The 17,293-nt window shown below is 55.7% G+C and overlaps 1 protein-coding gene across 5 annotated transcripts in view; it reads left to right on the top strand.

The window, feature by feature from the left end:
* PKNOX1 (PBX/knotted 1 homeobox 1) overlaps nt 1-17,293 on the top strand; it is a 56,494-nt gene that overhangs the window by 19,398 nt on the left and 19,803 nt on the right. For 3 of the 5 annotated variants that reach the window (XM_053903025.1, XM_053903021.1, XM_053903023.1), the window contains exons 2-6: nt 5,160-5,227; nt 6,809-6,916; nt 10,073-10,200; nt 12,933-13,104; nt 14,870-15,040. In XM_053903025.1, the coding sequence (XP_053759000.1) occupies nt 6,866-6,916; nt 10,073-10,200; nt 12,933-13,104; nt 14,870-15,040 (522 nt within the window). In that variant the 5' untranslated portion in view covers nt 5,160-5,227; nt 6,809-6,865. Of the gene's footprint in view, nt 1-3,004; nt 3,505-5,159; nt 5,228-6,808; nt 6,917-10,072; nt 10,201-12,932; nt 13,105-14,869; nt 15,041-17,293 lie in introns of those variants that run through there. The other 2 variants (XM_053903022.1, XM_053903024.1) reach the window with 2 other exon arrangements.

Raw genomic sequence — 17,293 nt, 5'->3', positions numbered from 1 at the left:
GAGTGGCAGGGGGGTCCCTCGCCACCTGGATTCATCAGTTGTTGACTCCGGCCACAGCGTGTTTGGCCGCATGGGAGCGCCTGGTGACCATTCAAAGGTGCGCGTCTCGTGACCACACCCCTAAACATCGCAGCCCTTGCTGACAGGTGCTTCCTGGGAAGGAGCAGCACTGCCACGTGGGCAGCAGCCCTGTCTCCAGGGTCGGCTCCTGTCCGCTCCGTGTGGCCCCCCAGAGCCCCTCCGTCGCCTCTCACAGCTTTCGTCATGTGTTCATTTGGCTGTCGCCCCTTCGGTCTCTTTGAGCCCGGAACAGTCCCTCATCCTTTTTATAAGCCTACAAGTGTTAAACTGAAAGACGAAATTTTTTTTAATGTTTGTTTATTTTTGAGACAGAGACACAGCATGAGTGGGGGAGGGGCAGAGAGAGGGAGACACAGAATCGGAAGCAGGCTCCAGGCTCCGAGCTGTCAGCACAGAGCCCGACGCGGGGCCCAAACCCACAAACTGTGAGATCATGACCTGAGTTGAAGTTGGACGCTTAACTCACTGAGCCACCCGGGCGCCCCTACAAGTGTTAAACTTAAAAACTTCTTACTTTGAATCTCAGTCTTGCAGAGACGTTGCAAAAACTGTACCGACTTGCCACGTACCTTCCCCAGTGTTCCCATTTTACCAAACGTATGCCCAGTCTCTCATCTCTCTCTCACTGTGTGTGCGTGCACATGTGTGCATATACACACACACACGTATGTGTGTGGGTACATTTGAGAGAGTAAGTTGTAGATGTGATGCCCCCCAGTGTTTCCGTATGCGTCCCAAAGCGAGGATACTGTCTTCATTAACCACAGCACAGTTATCAAAATCAGGAAAGTGACTGGTAAAATACTCTTACCTTCTCTGACTTTGTGTAAACTTTGCCGGTTGTCTCACGAATGAGCTACTGTCTCGCTACCGGCGAAAAGGAAAGAGCATTTGGGGGGCCCAGGCCCCCGTTGAGGACCACACACACCTGTCGCTTCACTTACTGGAGAAGTCTATCGGCCTCTTGCACCTTCCCGCTTTGGAAGCTTACGGGCCAGTCACTTCGTAGATTGCCCCTCAGTTTCGGACGGTGAGCGCAGCCTCGGGATCGGGCAGGACTCCTCCCAAGTCTTCGGCGTCCTTCTCGGGAGGGCTGTGATGTTCCTTTGTCTCCTTACTGATTATCGGAATGTTCACCGTTTGGTTACGTGTTGCCTGCCGGGTGTCTTCACTGGGAAGCTACTGTTTTCCCGTGTAATCAGTGGTACGTTAGGGCAGGTGTGCTGACATCAGGTGCGTTTCCTCTTCGGGGCCTCGTGCGGACCTCCCCGAGGAGTGCCGCCCGAGGCTCGGGTTACTGTGCCTGTCGCCAGCCCGACGGCATTGCATCCGCCCCTGCCTACTGGATGGACCGCGCCATAATTCAGAGCTGTGCCTTCCCCCACTTTGTCCTTCGTTTCTGTGCGCGTATCACCACGGACGGCTTTGGGCAGCGTCGACGTTGTCACAGTGCTTGTTCTTGCAGCGCATGAGCACGGAAGGTCTTCCTGCTTCTTTGAGTCACCTCCGATTTCCTGCGAAAGCTTCCTCTAGTTTTCAGAGTCAGGCCTTTCGCCTCTTTGCATAGGTTGATTCCTGAGTACCTCATTGGACTCACCGATTGTTGTTTTTCCTCTCGAGTACTGTCATACCCGTTGCCCGTTGTCCCACGTTTGGCCCGTGAGAGCTTCTGCAAGCTGCTTTGACTCCTTCTGGCGTGTCCCCGTAATTTTTGAGCACAGGCTCCGGGTCACTTTGTGCCTTCCCTGCCCCAGCCCTGGGATCACGTCAGCCACTGCTCTCCGGAGCCCCGATTCTTTGTTCTGGGGAGTGACATTTATCACCCAGGGTCTGGGTGGTACCGGGTGTCGCTGCTTCTCCACCCTCTCGGGAGACAGGGCTGAAGCAGGTGCACACGTGTGTGTGTGTGTGTGTGTGTGTGTGTGTGTGTGTGTGTGTGTGTTGAATGCACAGGAACTCACACCGACAGCTCCACTTCCGTTCCAGCAGGGCGGGGTCCCCCCGAGCCGTTCCCTGTCTGTGTTTGGGGCCCCTTCTCTGTCACCGACCGTCCTGTGCTTATTCCCCGTGTATTCGTGTCTTCCCAGTCTCACGAAGCATCTGCCTGTTTATCAAACCCAAGGAAGTGTACCTTTTAAGTCAGGAAGTCAGTGGGGTGTTGCAGGAAGAGGCTCGTCCATCCGCTGTGTCGTGGGTCCGTGCCCGAGGGGGGGCGGCCTCCTCCTGGCCCAGTGAGGGAGGGCGCTTCCAGAGCTGAGGGCAGGGCGCCGCCGGCCTGTGGGGGGAGCGCCGCGGGTGGAAGCAGGGCCGCCCCGCGTCCTCGCCGCCGCCGAACGTCCCGTCTGTTCCAGAGGAGCGGGCCGGCGCAGGGACGCAGGGCCTCGGATCGGCGCCACTTCCTGTGCCCGAGTCCCCGCGGGCGGCGCACCGAGGGCCACGTGTTCACCTGCACGCGCGGCGGGGCTCGCCCAGGGGAGGACCCTCCGACGGAGCTGGGAGCCCACGCGGGGGCCCGCACCCTCTTTTGGGAGTACGGTGTACCTGCATAAGAGTCAGGGGCCGTTCTGACGCCGTCCCGTGGACGCGTAGGTGCAGGCCTCCCGACACGGCTGGCCCCGGACCGTGATGGAGGGCTGCGCGCTGTCGGCCAAGCTCGGCGCCGGACCGCGTCCTGGCGGACGTGCCTCGGTGACGTTTGACGGAGGCCGCTCCCGGCTCAGCCTCGCGGCCGGCCCGGCCTGGGGGGCGACGCGTCCGCGGAGAGGAGGGTGGTGTCGCTTTCAGGTTAGCTATTCTTTAGACGGACGTTTGCGGACCACTCCTTCTCCGCCGTGAATAGCGTCAGACGTCCAGATGGCTGGGGGGGGGGGGGGGCTGCCTCCCTCCCCGCTGTGGCTGCGCAGCTCCGAGAAGACGGGCCCCCGGGGACCCGGGCCGGGCCCGTGCTGGCCCCGACACCCGCCGGCCGAGTCTCCTGGTCTCGGTCGGCTCGTCGGTGAGGCGACGCCTGCGCCCCCTCGCCGCCTGCGTGTGGGGTTGCGTGAAACCACAGGCGTGGAGGAGGCCCCGACACGGACGCGCGTTTCCGCACGGCCTCACCCGATGTCTCCGCGGCCGGGAGGGTGAAGCCGTGTGACCGGGGGGTTACTCGCAACCTCTGCCCCGTCCTGCAGGTGTTCCCTAGGGAGGGTGGCTCTGGCGTCGACTGTCTGTCTGGCGGGAAGTGTGCTGAGGACGTGGACCCCCCCCCCCCCAGAGCTGTTCTTTGAGCCCCCGTCGGAGCAGCGCCGCGAGCTGCTCTCGTTCCGGCGGCCACGGAAGTAACGGTGACAGGAGGAAGGGCTCAAAAGCACAGCGAGGACACGTGGGTGTCGGGGCCCGCGGAGCTGGGGTGACTCGCGTGTCCAACGCGCCCCGTCAACGGTGAGCACTTCGGGGCGGGGCCAGACGCCGTGCCGGTCGTGGGGGACGCGGCAGGACGGGGCCCTCGCCGGCCCTTACCGTGTAGCGGGAGAAACCCCGAGGCGCCGCGGGGCCGAGCCCGGGGTGGACGGCGGGACCCCGGAGAGCTGCGCACGGCAGGCGAGGGCAAGGCACTGGCAGGGCCGCCTGGGGACGGTGACGTGGTGATGGGGCGCGTGCGGGTGCCGGCCAGGCCCCCAGGAGGCCGGAGCGCGGGGGGAGCACCGTGCGGCCTGAGGACGAGGCGGGTGCTCCCTGACATGGACACAGCTCCGAGTAGGGGACGGCTGGCCAGGGACTTGCCCTGCAGGGGGGTTTTCACCAGGACTGCGTTTCTGAAAGGTGGACTCTGGAGGGGAGGAGGGGGAAGGCCCGAGGTTCACACGAGCCCTGCCGGTGATCAAGGTTGGGGCCGGCGGCCTGGGGTGGAGGGGGAGCCCAGGAGGAGGGCCAGCCTTTGGTCAAGGCACAGACGGTTGGGAGGCGCTCAGTGACAGGTGTGCCCGCGTCTCAGGATCGGGGGTGCCAGGGGCACAGAGGGCAACTTCAGCGGCGGCTCCACAGGAGTTCCTAGTCGAGCCGTGGGCTTGCCACATCCCGCCCTTCTCTCCTGCCCTCCCCGGCCCACGGACACACCCCTGCAGGTCCCGGTGGCCGTGCTCAGCCGCCGCGTTGACATGGCCAACGCCCCTTGCCCCACCCGCCTCCTGCACCGTTTCAGCGGCACCACTTGGTTCTGCTCTTGTCCCGCTGGCCGCGGCTCCCATTCTGGGCTGGTGCCCCACATTCCCACCCCGTCCCCCCTGGGTGGACTCAGCCAATCTGGGGGCTCTCCAGACTGTCTCGGTGTCCTGCCGAAACAAAGTCCCACCACCCGGGTAGATGAAAGCCACGGAAACGGATTTTCTTGCAGCTCCGAAATCAACCTGCAATCTGAAGGCTCCAGGGGAGGGTCCCTCCTGCCTCTTTCAGCTCCTGGTGGCCCCAGGCGTTCTTGGCTTGTGGCCGTGTCCCTCCAGTGTCACCCTGTCTTCACATGGCGTCCCCTCTGTAGGCCCTGGGTCTTGCTCTCCCCACTCCCACCCTTAAAGGACACCAGTCACTGGATTTAGGGCTCCCCTAAATCCGGGATGATCTCATCTCAAGATCCTTCACATAATTCCACACATAAGGACCCTATTTCGTAGAGAAGGTCCCATTCGCAGGGCCCAGGGGCTGGGATTTGGCCATCTCCTGGAGGACGCTGTTCAGCCCCTACATGCACCAGCCATGCTTGATGGTCACTAAGTCTGCATTTCTTTTTTTTTTTCTTTTTTTTAATGTTTATTTCTGAGAGAGAGAGAGAGACAGAGCATGAGCAGGGGAAGGGCAGAGAGAGAGGGAGACACAGAATCGGAAGCAGGCTCCAGGCTCCGAGCCGTCAGCACGGATCCCGACGTGGGGCTCGAACTCACAGACCGTGAGATCATGACCTGAGCCGAAGTCGGAGGCTCAACCGACTGAGCCCCCCAGGCGCCCCACCAAGTCTGCGTTTCTGGCACAGACTCATTTATTGAGAACCTGTAGGAGCAGCGTCTCAAACCTAAAACGTCCCGACTCTTGCTCTCTCCTCCCAGGCCACAGAACCTGCTCTGATCCAACTGCTGAGTCCGGGACATGTGGCTCTGCTCGGCCAGTTGCTCAGGTGGGCATCCCCACGGCCCCCAGCCTGTCTGTGGCTGCACACCTGTCCTTGTGCCCCTGTGTCGTCACCCTGCTGCTCAGACCTTCCCGTGGGTCCCTGTCCCCCTGACGCGGGGGACTGTGACCCACGAGGGTGTGTGGGACCTGGTCCTGTGCCTCCCGCTCCCTTGCCTTCCCCTTCTCCTTTGTCACGCTGCCCAGCCACGCTAGCTGTCCTCCAGACACACCACCCGGCTCCTTCCCGTCCCCCTGCCTCTGGGTGTCTCCCACGGGCACTTGCAGCGGTCCTGCCCCAAGTATTCCGTGTCCCTGCCTGGTCGCCCTCACCGCATCGCCTCCTGATGCCCGTGTGCACGGTGACTGCTTTGTGTGCCCATCCCCCCCGGCTCCCCTACCCGAACCTGTGTGCACGGTGACCGGTTTGTGCCCGTCTGCCCCGGACCCACGCTCCGCCAGTGCACAGGACAGGGCTTGAGACAGGAGCCTTTGCTGAAGGAAGGAGGGTAACCTCGTTTGCCCCTTGGCTTTTCATGAGGTCACGTCGTGAGCCCCCCACCTCATGCCGGCTCCCTGGGCAGGGGGGAGGCCCTGTTACTCGGGCTCCTCGGGGTAGCACGGCCCCCCAGGAGAGCCTCCCCCGGGGCGGGCCGTGGGCTGGACACCCTGCTCCTTCTGGCTGGGCCTCGGGACGCGCTTCTCACTCCGCCCCCGGCTTGCTGGTCTTCGACTGGATTTTTTCCAGTGAGCACAGTCTCCCAGAGCGTCGCTTCCCCCGGTGACCTTCGGTGGCCGAGCCAGGGCAGAGCAAGCGGAATGACTGCCCTTGACCTTGTGACTTGTCCGCACGGCCTGGGCTGTCGGAGCCTCTCTGGCCGCCCCAGGACGTTACCGCTTCCCATGCCACAGTGCAGGTGCTCCTAGCCCCCCACCCCCACCCCCGCCGCTGTAGTGAGTCACTTTGCGTTGTCCTCAAGTAAATGAACCGTCTTTCCACCTGTGTATCACACCTGTGTGAGGGGAGTGCCCTCCACCGCTCCCGTCTGAGGTCCGGTCTCCGGACCCCCGGTCGCTGGGCTCTGTGTCCGGGGCGCGTGGCCAGAAGGGCGCCCCGTCACCCGGCTGGGAGAGCTGGCCCTGCATCCTGCCCCCCGCTGCACGTGTGCTCTCTGACATTCCCTGTATTTGTGGCCACCGCCCCCCCCCCCCCCCCCCCCCGCCCCACACCCCTGAGGCCTTGGCTGCCCCAGGAAAGCCGAGCCTCACCGACTCGCTGTGGTGCCCCAGGCCCCACAGCGCTGTCCTGCGGGTGTAGACGGTTACTAGATGCTTGTTGGCTGAGTGGATGAATGAACCCAGGTGGCTAAAACCTGAAAGCCAGTCCGGGCCCGGGGCAAGTACAAACACGTGACCGCTAAGTGAGTGGGGTGGTGCTGAGGGGGGTCGGCTCACGGCAACGCCAGGGTGGGGTTTCCCTCTCCGTGCGCAAGTACGTGTTTTTGAGAAGTACCCGGGTGCCGTGGAAGGGGGGGCCCAGAGTGCTCTGCAGTTACTAACTGACGCTTTTCTGCTTTTGTTTCCCCAGACGCCATTTGCTTTTGACTCAAGATGATTTGATGTTTTCCTATAAAGCCCATTAACCATGATGGCTACACAGACACTAAGCATAGACAGCTACCAAGACGGGCAACAAGTGAGCGCTGGGGCTTTATTCTGCTTTCTCCGTTAGTTACAGTTCGGTTCCATCGAGCTGCAGGTCCAATGTCAAGTGCACCCTGCGCTTCGTACGTGTTGCTGCCCGGAGAGGCCAGCGGTGGAACCGTTCGCGTCGCTTCCCCCGGGGACACCAGGCCGCCAGTGCTTTTGAGTCCCCAAGTCACGGTTTCGCGGGGACGTGCCCTGTTAGCGTCTGTGTTAGAGAGGCTCGCTGCCTTCAAAGAAAAGCGGGGTGCCGTTGCCAAAAGCCGGGCCCCAGGTTGCTGAGCTCAGCGGGAGGCGTGGTGTGGGCGGCAGAGGGCACCGTCCCGATGGACGGCGCGGCGCGGATGCCGTGCCGTCTGCTCACGTCGCACGGCTGTGCCCGGACGGCTGTCTCTGACACCGTGTGGGTGGTGTCCTGACCGCCCTCCCACTGTCCGTGGCCTTGGCTTGCCTCCGCAGCTGCAGCTGCGGGAAGGCCGGGTTTTGTGTTGTGTGCCCCGAAGCGCTCGGGAGGAGGGGGTGGGGGCCTCTGCTGATGGTGGGGGTGGGGGCCACCCCCGTCTCCCTCGAGCCCTGGAGCTCCGTGCAGCGAAGGCCTCCCAGCCTGCCTTTGCCCCTGCTTCCTGCGCTCAGGAGGCGGTGCGGGGATGCCCAGAGGCTCTCTTTTCTCCCTACTTGAAGATCCTAGTTAGTGGGCCCGACCAACTGATCAGGCTCGGTGGCCTCCCCCAGATGAGGTCACAGCCCCGCCTCAGTGAGGCTCCAGGTGGGCGCCCAGGACCTGAGGCGGCCTCCCTCGTGTCTCTCCTTGGTGGCCGGTCTCGTGCCCTTCCTGGCTTGGTTCCTGTGGCACAGACTTGGTTTTTGTGGGCTTTTGAAAAATGTCTCAGGGTCTGAGCTTCTTACAGGAATTGAGTTGGGGAGTCCCTTTCAGCCTGCTCTCTGCATCCGGAAGCCCCGCGATGTTTCCAAGTGATTTTGTTTCTAAAACACCAAGCTGAGGTTGTCCCTTACTCTCCCTGTGCTGAACGCTGCCCGGGTTTGGGGGGGGGAACCCCTCTTTCCCACGCATCCCTGCCCTGTGGCCCTGGGCCTGGCCCTGGCTCTTCCTCAAGCAGCAGGGGGGCCAGTGCCTTCCTGTCTGGCAGATCTTTGCGCAAATCCTTCCTGGGAAGACTCCCCTGCCCGCCCGGCACTCCCCCCCCCCCCCCAAGCCTGCTCCCACCAAAGCCTTCTCCTTTGTGGCACTGATCACCTGCTGGCAGATCCTGTTCCGAGTCCCCTCCCCCCGCAGGGCAGGCGGGTGTCCTGGTGCCCTGATGGGGTCGTTTCCTGTGCAGTGCCAGGCACGGGGAGGGACAGAGCCTCGCTTTTAACAGCCAAGCTCTTTCCCACGACACGCAAAACTCGTGAACGTTATGTTACGCGTTGACTGTCCCACGGTGTGGCTCTGCCTCCCCTCCACACTTGGACAGCGAGCTTTCCCTTCCTTCACGACCATTAAAGAAAGAAACAAACAAACCCAAAGACCTGAAATACATCTTTTGATGCTTGTTTATAATACTGTCGGATTTCCCTCCAGAAAGGTTGTGTTCGATTGGGCTTGTTAGTTGCTTTAGCGCTTCGTGTTTTCAAGAGAGAAACAATTTCCCAGGCGCTCTGCGCCATCTGAAGGCAGTGGGACACAGGTCTCCCTGCACATCTGGGCTGACAGACTAGAGCCTGCACCGCAGGACAGGGGCTCCCTCGCCAGGCGGGCGGGCGACTACCCCCAGCTGTCAGGGGGGTCGCATGGCAGGGAGCAGGCTCTCTCCCTGCCTGGGGACGAGCCCCTTCCCCGAATGCCCCCACCAGCTGCTTCCCCGGGGCGCAGAGTCATGGCAGCTGGAGGCAGGGCAGGTGGGTTCCGGTCCTGAAGCAGCTGAGGGCACTGGTAATCTGCTCCTGGATAATTACAAGTTTGCTGCAGCAATTTAGTTTTTTTTTTTTTTAAGTTTTTTTAAATATTTATTTTGAGAGCAAGTGAGTGCATGGTGCGGGGTGGCGGGGGTGGGGAGACGGGGTGGGGGGGAGACGGGGTGGGGGGGAGACGGGGTGGGGGGGGGGGGAGACGGGGGAGGAGCAGAGAGGGAGAGAGACGGAGAGAATCCTAAGCAGGCTCTGTGCTGTCAGCACAGAGTCGGGCTTGGGACTCCATCTAACAACTGAGATCATGACCTGAGCCGAAAGCAAGAGTCGGATGCTTAACTGACCGAGCCCCCCAGAGCCCCCCAGCAAGTTGGAATTTTTTTTCTGTAAACTGAATTCTTTATGTTTAAGGATTTAAAGACTTTTCACCTAAGTTACAAACCAAAATAGCTAGTTTAAAGCAATTTACATTTATTTATTTACTTTTGAGAGACAGAAAGAGACAGTGCAAGTGGGTTAGGGGCAGAGAGAGAAGGAGACACAGAATCCCAAGCAGGCTCCAGGCTCCGAGCCGTCAGCACAGAGCCCGACGCGGGGCTCGAACTCACGAACCGTGGGATCACGACCTGAGCCAAAGTTGGAGGCTCAAACAGTTGAGCCACCCAGGCGCCCCTTAGTTTAAAGCAATTTAAATGATAATACCTAGACGCTATTTCTTTAAACACCGCCAGTCTTTACTTTCTAAATACAGTGACTTTTTTTTCAAAATGTTTATAGATGACGTATTCCTGAAATTTAAGAATAGATAGGGGAGAGTTTCAGCCCTGCCATGACTACGTTTGTTTTCGTGACAAGATAGGAAGAGTTTGGACTGTTTGTTTCTACCTCTCAAGCTGTGACGTTGCTCAGTGTGAGGGTTTAGGGCAGGAAGAGACACACACAGTAAGGTGACTTAATCCCCTCGGCGCTCTGGAGGTGGCATATTTTTTGAAAATCGCACACAGTTCACAGATATCGGCCCTCAGTTTTCAAGATGATTTGGAAACTCAACCGTTGTTTTAGCCATTTGCAAAACGTATCAGACTCAAAGGAGTTTTGTTGGTGGTAATTTTGATGGATTCTGGCCAGCCATCCAACTGTCTCCCACTTTACCAGTCCCCTTGTTTCTGCTTGAGAAGAGAATACTTAGTAGCAGTTTACTTTGTGTTTAGTAACAAAAACTCTCCTCCTCCTTTCACAGATGCAAGTAGTAACAGAGTTAAAAACGGAGCAAGATCCCAACTGCTCTGAACCGGATGTGGAAGGAGTGAGCCCTCCCCCGGCGGGCTCCCAGACACCAATGGACGCAGACAAGCAGGCCATTTATAGGTAGCGATGAGATGTGATGCGCGTGGGTTTTAGTAGGGGTAAGAGGAGCAGAGAAACTTGTTAAATGGAATATGCTAGGCAGAGCATTAGGTATGGTGTGATAACCACTAGGGTGAGCAGTTTCTCGAATTAAGATGTTATTCCTACTACCTTAAAAAAAAAAGTTTTGGAATCTAAATCTATATTTTAGTCAACCCTGCAAGAAGAAATCTTCGAGCCCAGACAATTCTACTGGGGAATCCTACCAAAAATAAAGAAGAAAAAAACAGCAAGTCTACACAGTCTCTTCCAGAAAAAGGAAGAGGGGAGGCTTTCCAACTCAGCTTATGAATTGAGCATCACTGTGATACTAAAGCCAAAGACAATACAGAAAGGAAAAGTACACACCAGTGTGCCTCACGAACTTACACGTAAAAATAGTTAATCCAGTATTAACAAATCAAATTCAGTGACATATAAAAAGAGTAACCTGCAGTGACCAAGTAGAGTTTATCCCAGGAACTCAAGACTGATTCACTAGTCAAAGTTCAACCAGTGAGACCCACAACACGCTCGTATCGGTTGACACAGAAAAGTCAACAGCTAATTATGGTTAAGAGCTGTCAGCAAAGTGGTAATAGAGGGAAACTTTCCTAACCTGATGAAGGGCAACCTCCAAAAATCTATAGTTCTCATTATGTTTAGTGGCCAAAGACTGTTTTCTGTAAGATTGGGAATAAGGCAGAGATGTCCACTTGGCCTCCCCCTGTTCAGTACTGTAATGGAAGTCATAGCCAGTGCAGTAAGGCGAGAAAAAGGAAGAAAAGGCATCCAGCTTAGAAAGGAAGAGATAAAACTGGCTTTGTGCACCAACCACACGGTCGTCTACATCAAAAATCCCAAAGACTCCACCAAAAAATTCCCAGAACTGAGTTTAATAAGGTCACAGGTTACAAGGGCAACACACAGAAACAGATCCTATTTCTATACCGGTAATATACAATTGGAAACGGAAATTAGAAAGACAATACCATTTACAAGAGCACCAAAACAGGTGTAAATCTAACAAAACACAGACACTTGATGCTGAAAGCTGTAAATGCTGACGCAAGCAATCGGAGAGAACCTAGGTGGTGGGGCATACCATGTTCATGGATTGCAAGAGTCAGCACAGCACAGACGTCATTTCCCCTGAAATCCATCTGCAGGTTTAGCACAATTGCGATTAAGGTCTCAGCGGGATATTTTTGTACATATAGATAAGCCAGTTCTAAATTTGACATGGCAGGTGAAGGAACTAGACCAGCTAAGACAGTGTTGAAGAGGAAGACTACAGTCGGGCTTCAAGGCTGACTCGGGTGTTACGGTAATGACGATGTCGTGATGCTGGTGAAGGGCTAGGATCAGCGTCACGGATAGTCCAGAAGTAGGTGTGCAAAAACATGATTTATGTGACCTTTGCAAAGGTGCCAACACAGTTTGGTGGAGTGGAGGTAGCCTCTCCAACAAGCGGTGTTGGAACAGTCAGACGTTCACCTGCTGGAAGAAGACCCTCGACCTCATCTCACGTTTTATACAGAAGTTGACTCAAGATGGAGCATAGATCTCAGGGTAAAACTTGCAACTGTAGAACTGGTCTCTCCACACAGTGGAGTATCATGCAGCCATAAAAAGGAATGACGTACCGATACGCGGTACAGCACTGATGGTCCTTGAAAACGGTGTCACTAAGTGTAGGAGGCTAGAGGCCAAAGGGCACGTATCCTGTGATTCCTTTTATCTATCTATCTATCTGTGTATTTAATTTTTTATTTTTTAAAGTTTACATCCAAATTAGCTAGCATATAGTGCAGCAATGATTTCAGGAGTAGATTCCTTAAGCCCCTTCCCCATCTAGCCCATCCCCCCTCCCACAACCCCTCCATCAACCCTCGGTTTGTTCTCCATATTTATGAGTCTCTTCTGTTTTGTCCCCCTCCCTGTTTTTGTATTATTTTTGCTTCCCTTCCCTTATGTTCATCTGTTTTGTCTCTTAAAGGTCCTCATAGGAGTGAAGTCATAGGATTTTTGTCTTTCTCTGACTAATTTCGCTTAGCATAATACCCTCCAGTTCCATCCACATAGTTGCAAATGACAAGATTTCATTCTTTTTTGATTGCCGAGTAATACTCTATTGTGTATATATACCACATCTTCTTTATCCGTTCATCCCTCGATGGACATTTGGGCTCTTTCCATCCTTTGGCTATTGTCAATAGTGCTGCTATACATGGGGGTGCCTGTGTCCCTTCGAAACAGCACACCTGTATCCTGTGGGTAAAATGCCTAGTAGTGCAATTGCTGGGTCGTAGGGTAGTTCTGTTTTTAGTTTTTTGAGGAACCTCCACACTGTTTTCCAGAGTGGCTGCACCAGCTTGCTTTCCCATCCATGATTCTTTTTATACGAAATGTCCAGAACTGGCAAATCCGTAGAGACAGACAGTAGATTAGCAGCGGCTTGGGACTGGGGTTTGGGGGAAAACAGAGAGTGGCTGCTAATGGCAATAGGGTTTCTTGGGGGACGATGAGAATGTTGTAAAATTGCCTTGGTGGTGAGTATAGTAAACACCACTGAATCGTCCACTTTAGAGTGGATGTTGTTTCGTACAGGAACTGTCTCTCAGCCACGCTGTTATATAAGCCAGTGCATACGTACATACTAAAATATTCTCCTGAAAATGTGGAACATACGTTTAAAACTTTTCTCCCCCCAGGCATCCACTATTTCCACTACTAGCTTTGTTGTTCGAAAAGTGCGAACAATCTACCCAGGGCTCAGAAGGCACGACCTCTGCCAGTTTTGATGTAGATATTGAAAATTTTGTAAGAAAGCAAGAGAAAGAAGGAAAACCCTTCTTTTGCGAAGACCCGGAAACCGACAATTTAGTAAGTAAAAGAAACGTTTTATTCTTACGTCTTCTTGCTTCCCAGTTTCAAATCTGACCAATAAATGTTAAGCTTCCAATTAGAACTTTAGAACGTAGTTCTGCTAAAGGGGAGCATCACACAGTTCGTGAAATCGCTTCCTGTATGTGTGACCTCAGTGTCCCTACGTCATCCAGCTTCTCCAGTGACCTTATGTAAGAACCCAAGGACAGGACCTGAGCCTGCATCGCAAGGGGCCGGGGATCCACTTCTCTCCTCAACGTTTGTAACGTCCGCCGGAGTCGGCGTGCTCCCGCGCCGGGCTGCTCGGGCAGCATGTCTGGGCGCCGCTTCAGTTCTTGGCCTCTCCCTGGTCACGGACACACGACTTTCTTCTCCGAGACAGACGGACCTCATGCTCAGTCTTGAGGCTGGTATTTGCGGCGGGAGGCAGGGCTGTACGTGCGCTCGGGGAGGCCCGTGAACGGAGCGAGGCAGGCTTACCAAAGGGCTCCCGGGCTCCCTGCTGCTTCCCTCGGCCTTTCTGCTCGAAGCCAGTTGGTCTCACCTTGGCGCCCTCCTTCCGGCTCCGGCCCCGAGGTTCAGGGCTGTGTGTGCTTTCTCAAGGGAGCGGACACTTTGTTGGAGTGAACGTCAGTGCCGGACCCGAAGGGAGCGGGGCCTGTCTGTGCTGGTGGAGAACCGTTAGCCTGTGGCCGGGGGCCTGCTCCTTCGCCGGGTTTCCTTAGAGCACGCTGACTCCCAGCCCCGAGCCCTAGTCAGGGCCCTTAGCGGCAGAAAAGCATCTTTAGAAAACTTTTCCCTGAATAAATTGCCCGGATCTTTGTTGCTCTTTAAGGTTCTCATTATACATTCAGCCCTCACTGCCTAGTGGATTTTGTAATGAGTTGTCCGACCTTGAGTAAGTCTCCTCATCTTTGAAATGGGACTAGCAGCACCCGCCCTCTCGGGGTGAGACTCAGAAGCTCTCTCCGCCTCTGAATCTCTGTCATACAGCCATCAGTGCGTGGGCCGCGGGTACAGCCAGAGTGGCCCCGGGCTCTCCTGACCGGTGTTCGAGCACAGGGCCTGGCAGAGTTTGGTTCGTGGTCACTCTCGGTCCACAAATACATGTGAATTGCTGCCACCCAGGTCACAGGGGGAGGGGCCGGGCTCCGGGTTGTGGATTCACGGCAAGTGGTGGTTTCTATCCGAGACCGCTATCTACCGCTGTGGGGCAGGTGACTCCAGAACTTAGTGACTTGACATAGTCACTGTAAAACTTGTGGGAAAATCGTAAAAGCCCGCGTCTGGCACTGGGCGGGGAGTTCTCGGGCTCGACACCGAAAGCACAATCCGTAAAGGGCAGAGTCGGTTAACTGGAGTTTTGTCCAAATGGAGAGCCGCCTGTGCGGTGGGCACGGACTCCTCCCCATTTGCAGACGAAGAAGCGGGAGGTAAGCACCTCGCTGGTTGTGATGCGGGTCGGCCGTGGGGCCGGGCCGAGGCCCTGCTGTCTCCCGCTGCAGCGACTCCCCGAGGGCGGCCCCGGGACCACCTGGGTCCCCACACACCGGATGCAGCCGGAGTACGAGAGGTCAGCGGCGCTGGGGTGACTTACTGTTTGGCCTGATTTCTGACGCCACTCCCCTTGTGTCCCCGGCGGTGCAGACGGTCGTGGTGACGCGGCTCGGGCCAGTCAGGGAGCGGTCCCGCGCTGGTGGCACCAACGGGCCGCTGTGCTCCTGTCTGCTTGTCTGAGAGCCTCCGCTGTCTCTGCTTCTAGATGGTGAAAGCAATCCAGGTTTTGCGCATTCATCTTCTTGAGCTGGAAAAGGTTAACGAGCTCTGCAAAGACTTCTGCAGTCGCTACATTGCTTGTCTAAAGACGAAAATGAACAGTGAGACCCTCCTGAGCGGGGAGCCTGGGAGCCCGTACTCCCCCGTCCAGTCCCAGGTATTTACCTACGTTTGGGCCCCGCTCTGCTCCTCGGTTACCGTCCTGTCCGCAAGGGGACGGCTGCTCGTCGCCGTCAGTCCGGAGACCGACAGCCCTTTCAGAACGTCTGGGCCGTCTACAGCCGTCCTGCCCAGAGAGGCTTCTAGATCTCTGAGCCTGGCCTGGGCTGGCAGTGAATTCCCTCAAGCCCGAAAGACGGTCCCTCCGGGCATCACGCGGCCACTGAAGTGAGGCCTCGGTCTGTGTACCGTGCCCCGGATCCCATCCTTCTGGGGGATAGAGTACCGTTCACTTCTTTCCTTCTTTTTTAAAGTATGTTTTTTGTTCATTATTTCTTAAAAGTGTGGTAAGGTACACGTGTCATAAATGTACCATGTTAACCATTTAAAAATTTGTTTTAACGTTTTAATTTATTTTTGAGACAGAGACAGAGTATGAGTGGGGGAGGGGCAGAGAGAGAGAGGGAGACGCAGAATCCCAAGCAGGCTCCAGGCTCCAGGCTCCGAGCTGTCAGCACAGAGCCCGACGCGGGGCTCGAACTCGTGAACCGCGAGCTCACGACCTGAGCCGAAGTCGGCCCTCAACCGGCTGAGCCCCCCAGGTGCCCCTCATCTTAACCGTTTTTACGTGCACAGGTCCGTGGCTGAAGCACGTCCACACTGTCGTGGCACCGTCCCCGCCCTCCGTCTCCAGAACTTCCCACGTTCTCAAACTGAAAGCCTGTCCCTGTTAACTACTAAGTCCCCCTTCTCCCCTCCGCAGTCCCTGGCTCCCACCTTTCTACTTTCTGTGTCTATGAATCTGATTCGTCTGGGTACCTGATGTAAGGGGAATCCTACAGTAGTTGTCTTCTGTGTTTGGCGTATTTTGTGGAGCGTAGTGGGCTCAAGGTCCACCCACAGGAAGCACTGGTGCCCTTGGGCCGTTCTGGCGGCAGGCGGTGGTCCGTGTGCTTGAAACCTGCACTTCCCTGATGGCTGACGGCGCCGACATCTTTCCGTGGGCTTAGTTGCCATCTGGAGAGCCTCTCTGGTAGAACGTCTGCTCGTGTCTTCTGCCCGTTTTCTAGATTTTTTTTAACTGTTATTTTGAGAGTATTCTAGATACGAGTCTCTTATTGGCTGTGTGGTTTGTAAATATTTTCTCCCAAGTCCGTGGCTGATCTTTTCATCCTCTTCGCAGGGTCTTTTGCAGAACAAACGTTTTAAATTTTGATCAAGTCCCACATCTCAGCTCTTCCTTTGATGAGCTGTGCTTTTGGTGGTAAGTCTGAGAACTCTGCCGAGCCCTGGAGCCCCAAGATTTTCTCCAGTCCTTTTTCTGCAAGTTGTGTGTTTCACATTTGGGTCCACGACCCACCTTGAGTTAACTCTTGTACGAAGCGTGAGGGTTTAGGTGGAGGCTGCTTCTGGAAGTTCCTCCATTGAGTTGCTTTTGTGACACTGTCACAATGTCGGTCTGTTTGTGTCTGTTTCTGTCCCCTCTGTTGTCACGCTGCTGGATGTATTCCCACCGTGTAGCCGTGGTTCCTGGAGCTATTTAGTAAGTCTCAGATCTGGGTAGACTGTATCGTCCCACTTTATTCTTCTTTCTCAAAATGGTTTCAGTTATTCTAGTTCCTCTTCGTGTAAATTTTGAAGTGATCTTGTCTGTATCTACAAAACAACGTTACTGAGATTTTGACAGGAATGGCAATAAGCCCGTGTATCGTTTCGGGGCGAATCGACATCTTTCCTGTGTTGGCTCTTCTGGTCCGCAGACATGATATGTCTCTCCATTTATTTACTCTTCTGTGATTTTTTCATCAGCGTTTCGTAAGTTTGCCTTATAAGTCCTACACGTGTGTTTTTAGAATTACACCTGAGCATTTTTTTGAGCAGTCATAGATGGCATTCTAGCTTCGACTTCAGTGTCTCGGCCAGTATTTAGAAACACAGTTGATTTTTGTGTGTCTGACTCGTATCCTGCGACCTTGCGGAACTCACTTGTTAGTTCTAGGAGGTCCTTCTCAGAGATTCCTTAGGATTTCCTCCTTGTTAAGTTGAATCATCTGCAGATAGGAATAGTCCGTTCCTTCCTTCTTGATCTGTATGCTTTTTATTTCCTTGTCTTACCTTGCTGCATTGTCTAGAACATCCAGTGCTATCTTGAATACAGTTGGTGGGAGTGGACGTCCTGCCCTGTTCCCAGTCTTAGGGGGAAAGCATTCTGCCTTCCAATGTTTGGTTTTTTTTTTTTAATTTTTTTTTT

The sequence above is a fragment of the Panthera pardus genome, unplaced genomic scaffold (genome assembly GCF_024362965.1).
Source record: "Panthera pardus isolate Hobbes unplaced genomic scaffold, ASM2436296v1 HiC_scaffold_16, whole genome shotgun sequence".
In the NCBI taxonomy this organism is placed as follows: Eukaryota; Metazoa; Chordata; class Mammalia; order Carnivora; family Felidae; genus Panthera; species Panthera pardus.
The sequence above is the reverse complement of the archived record's forward strand: the minus strand, read 5'-3'. Positions and strand labels throughout refer to the sequence as shown.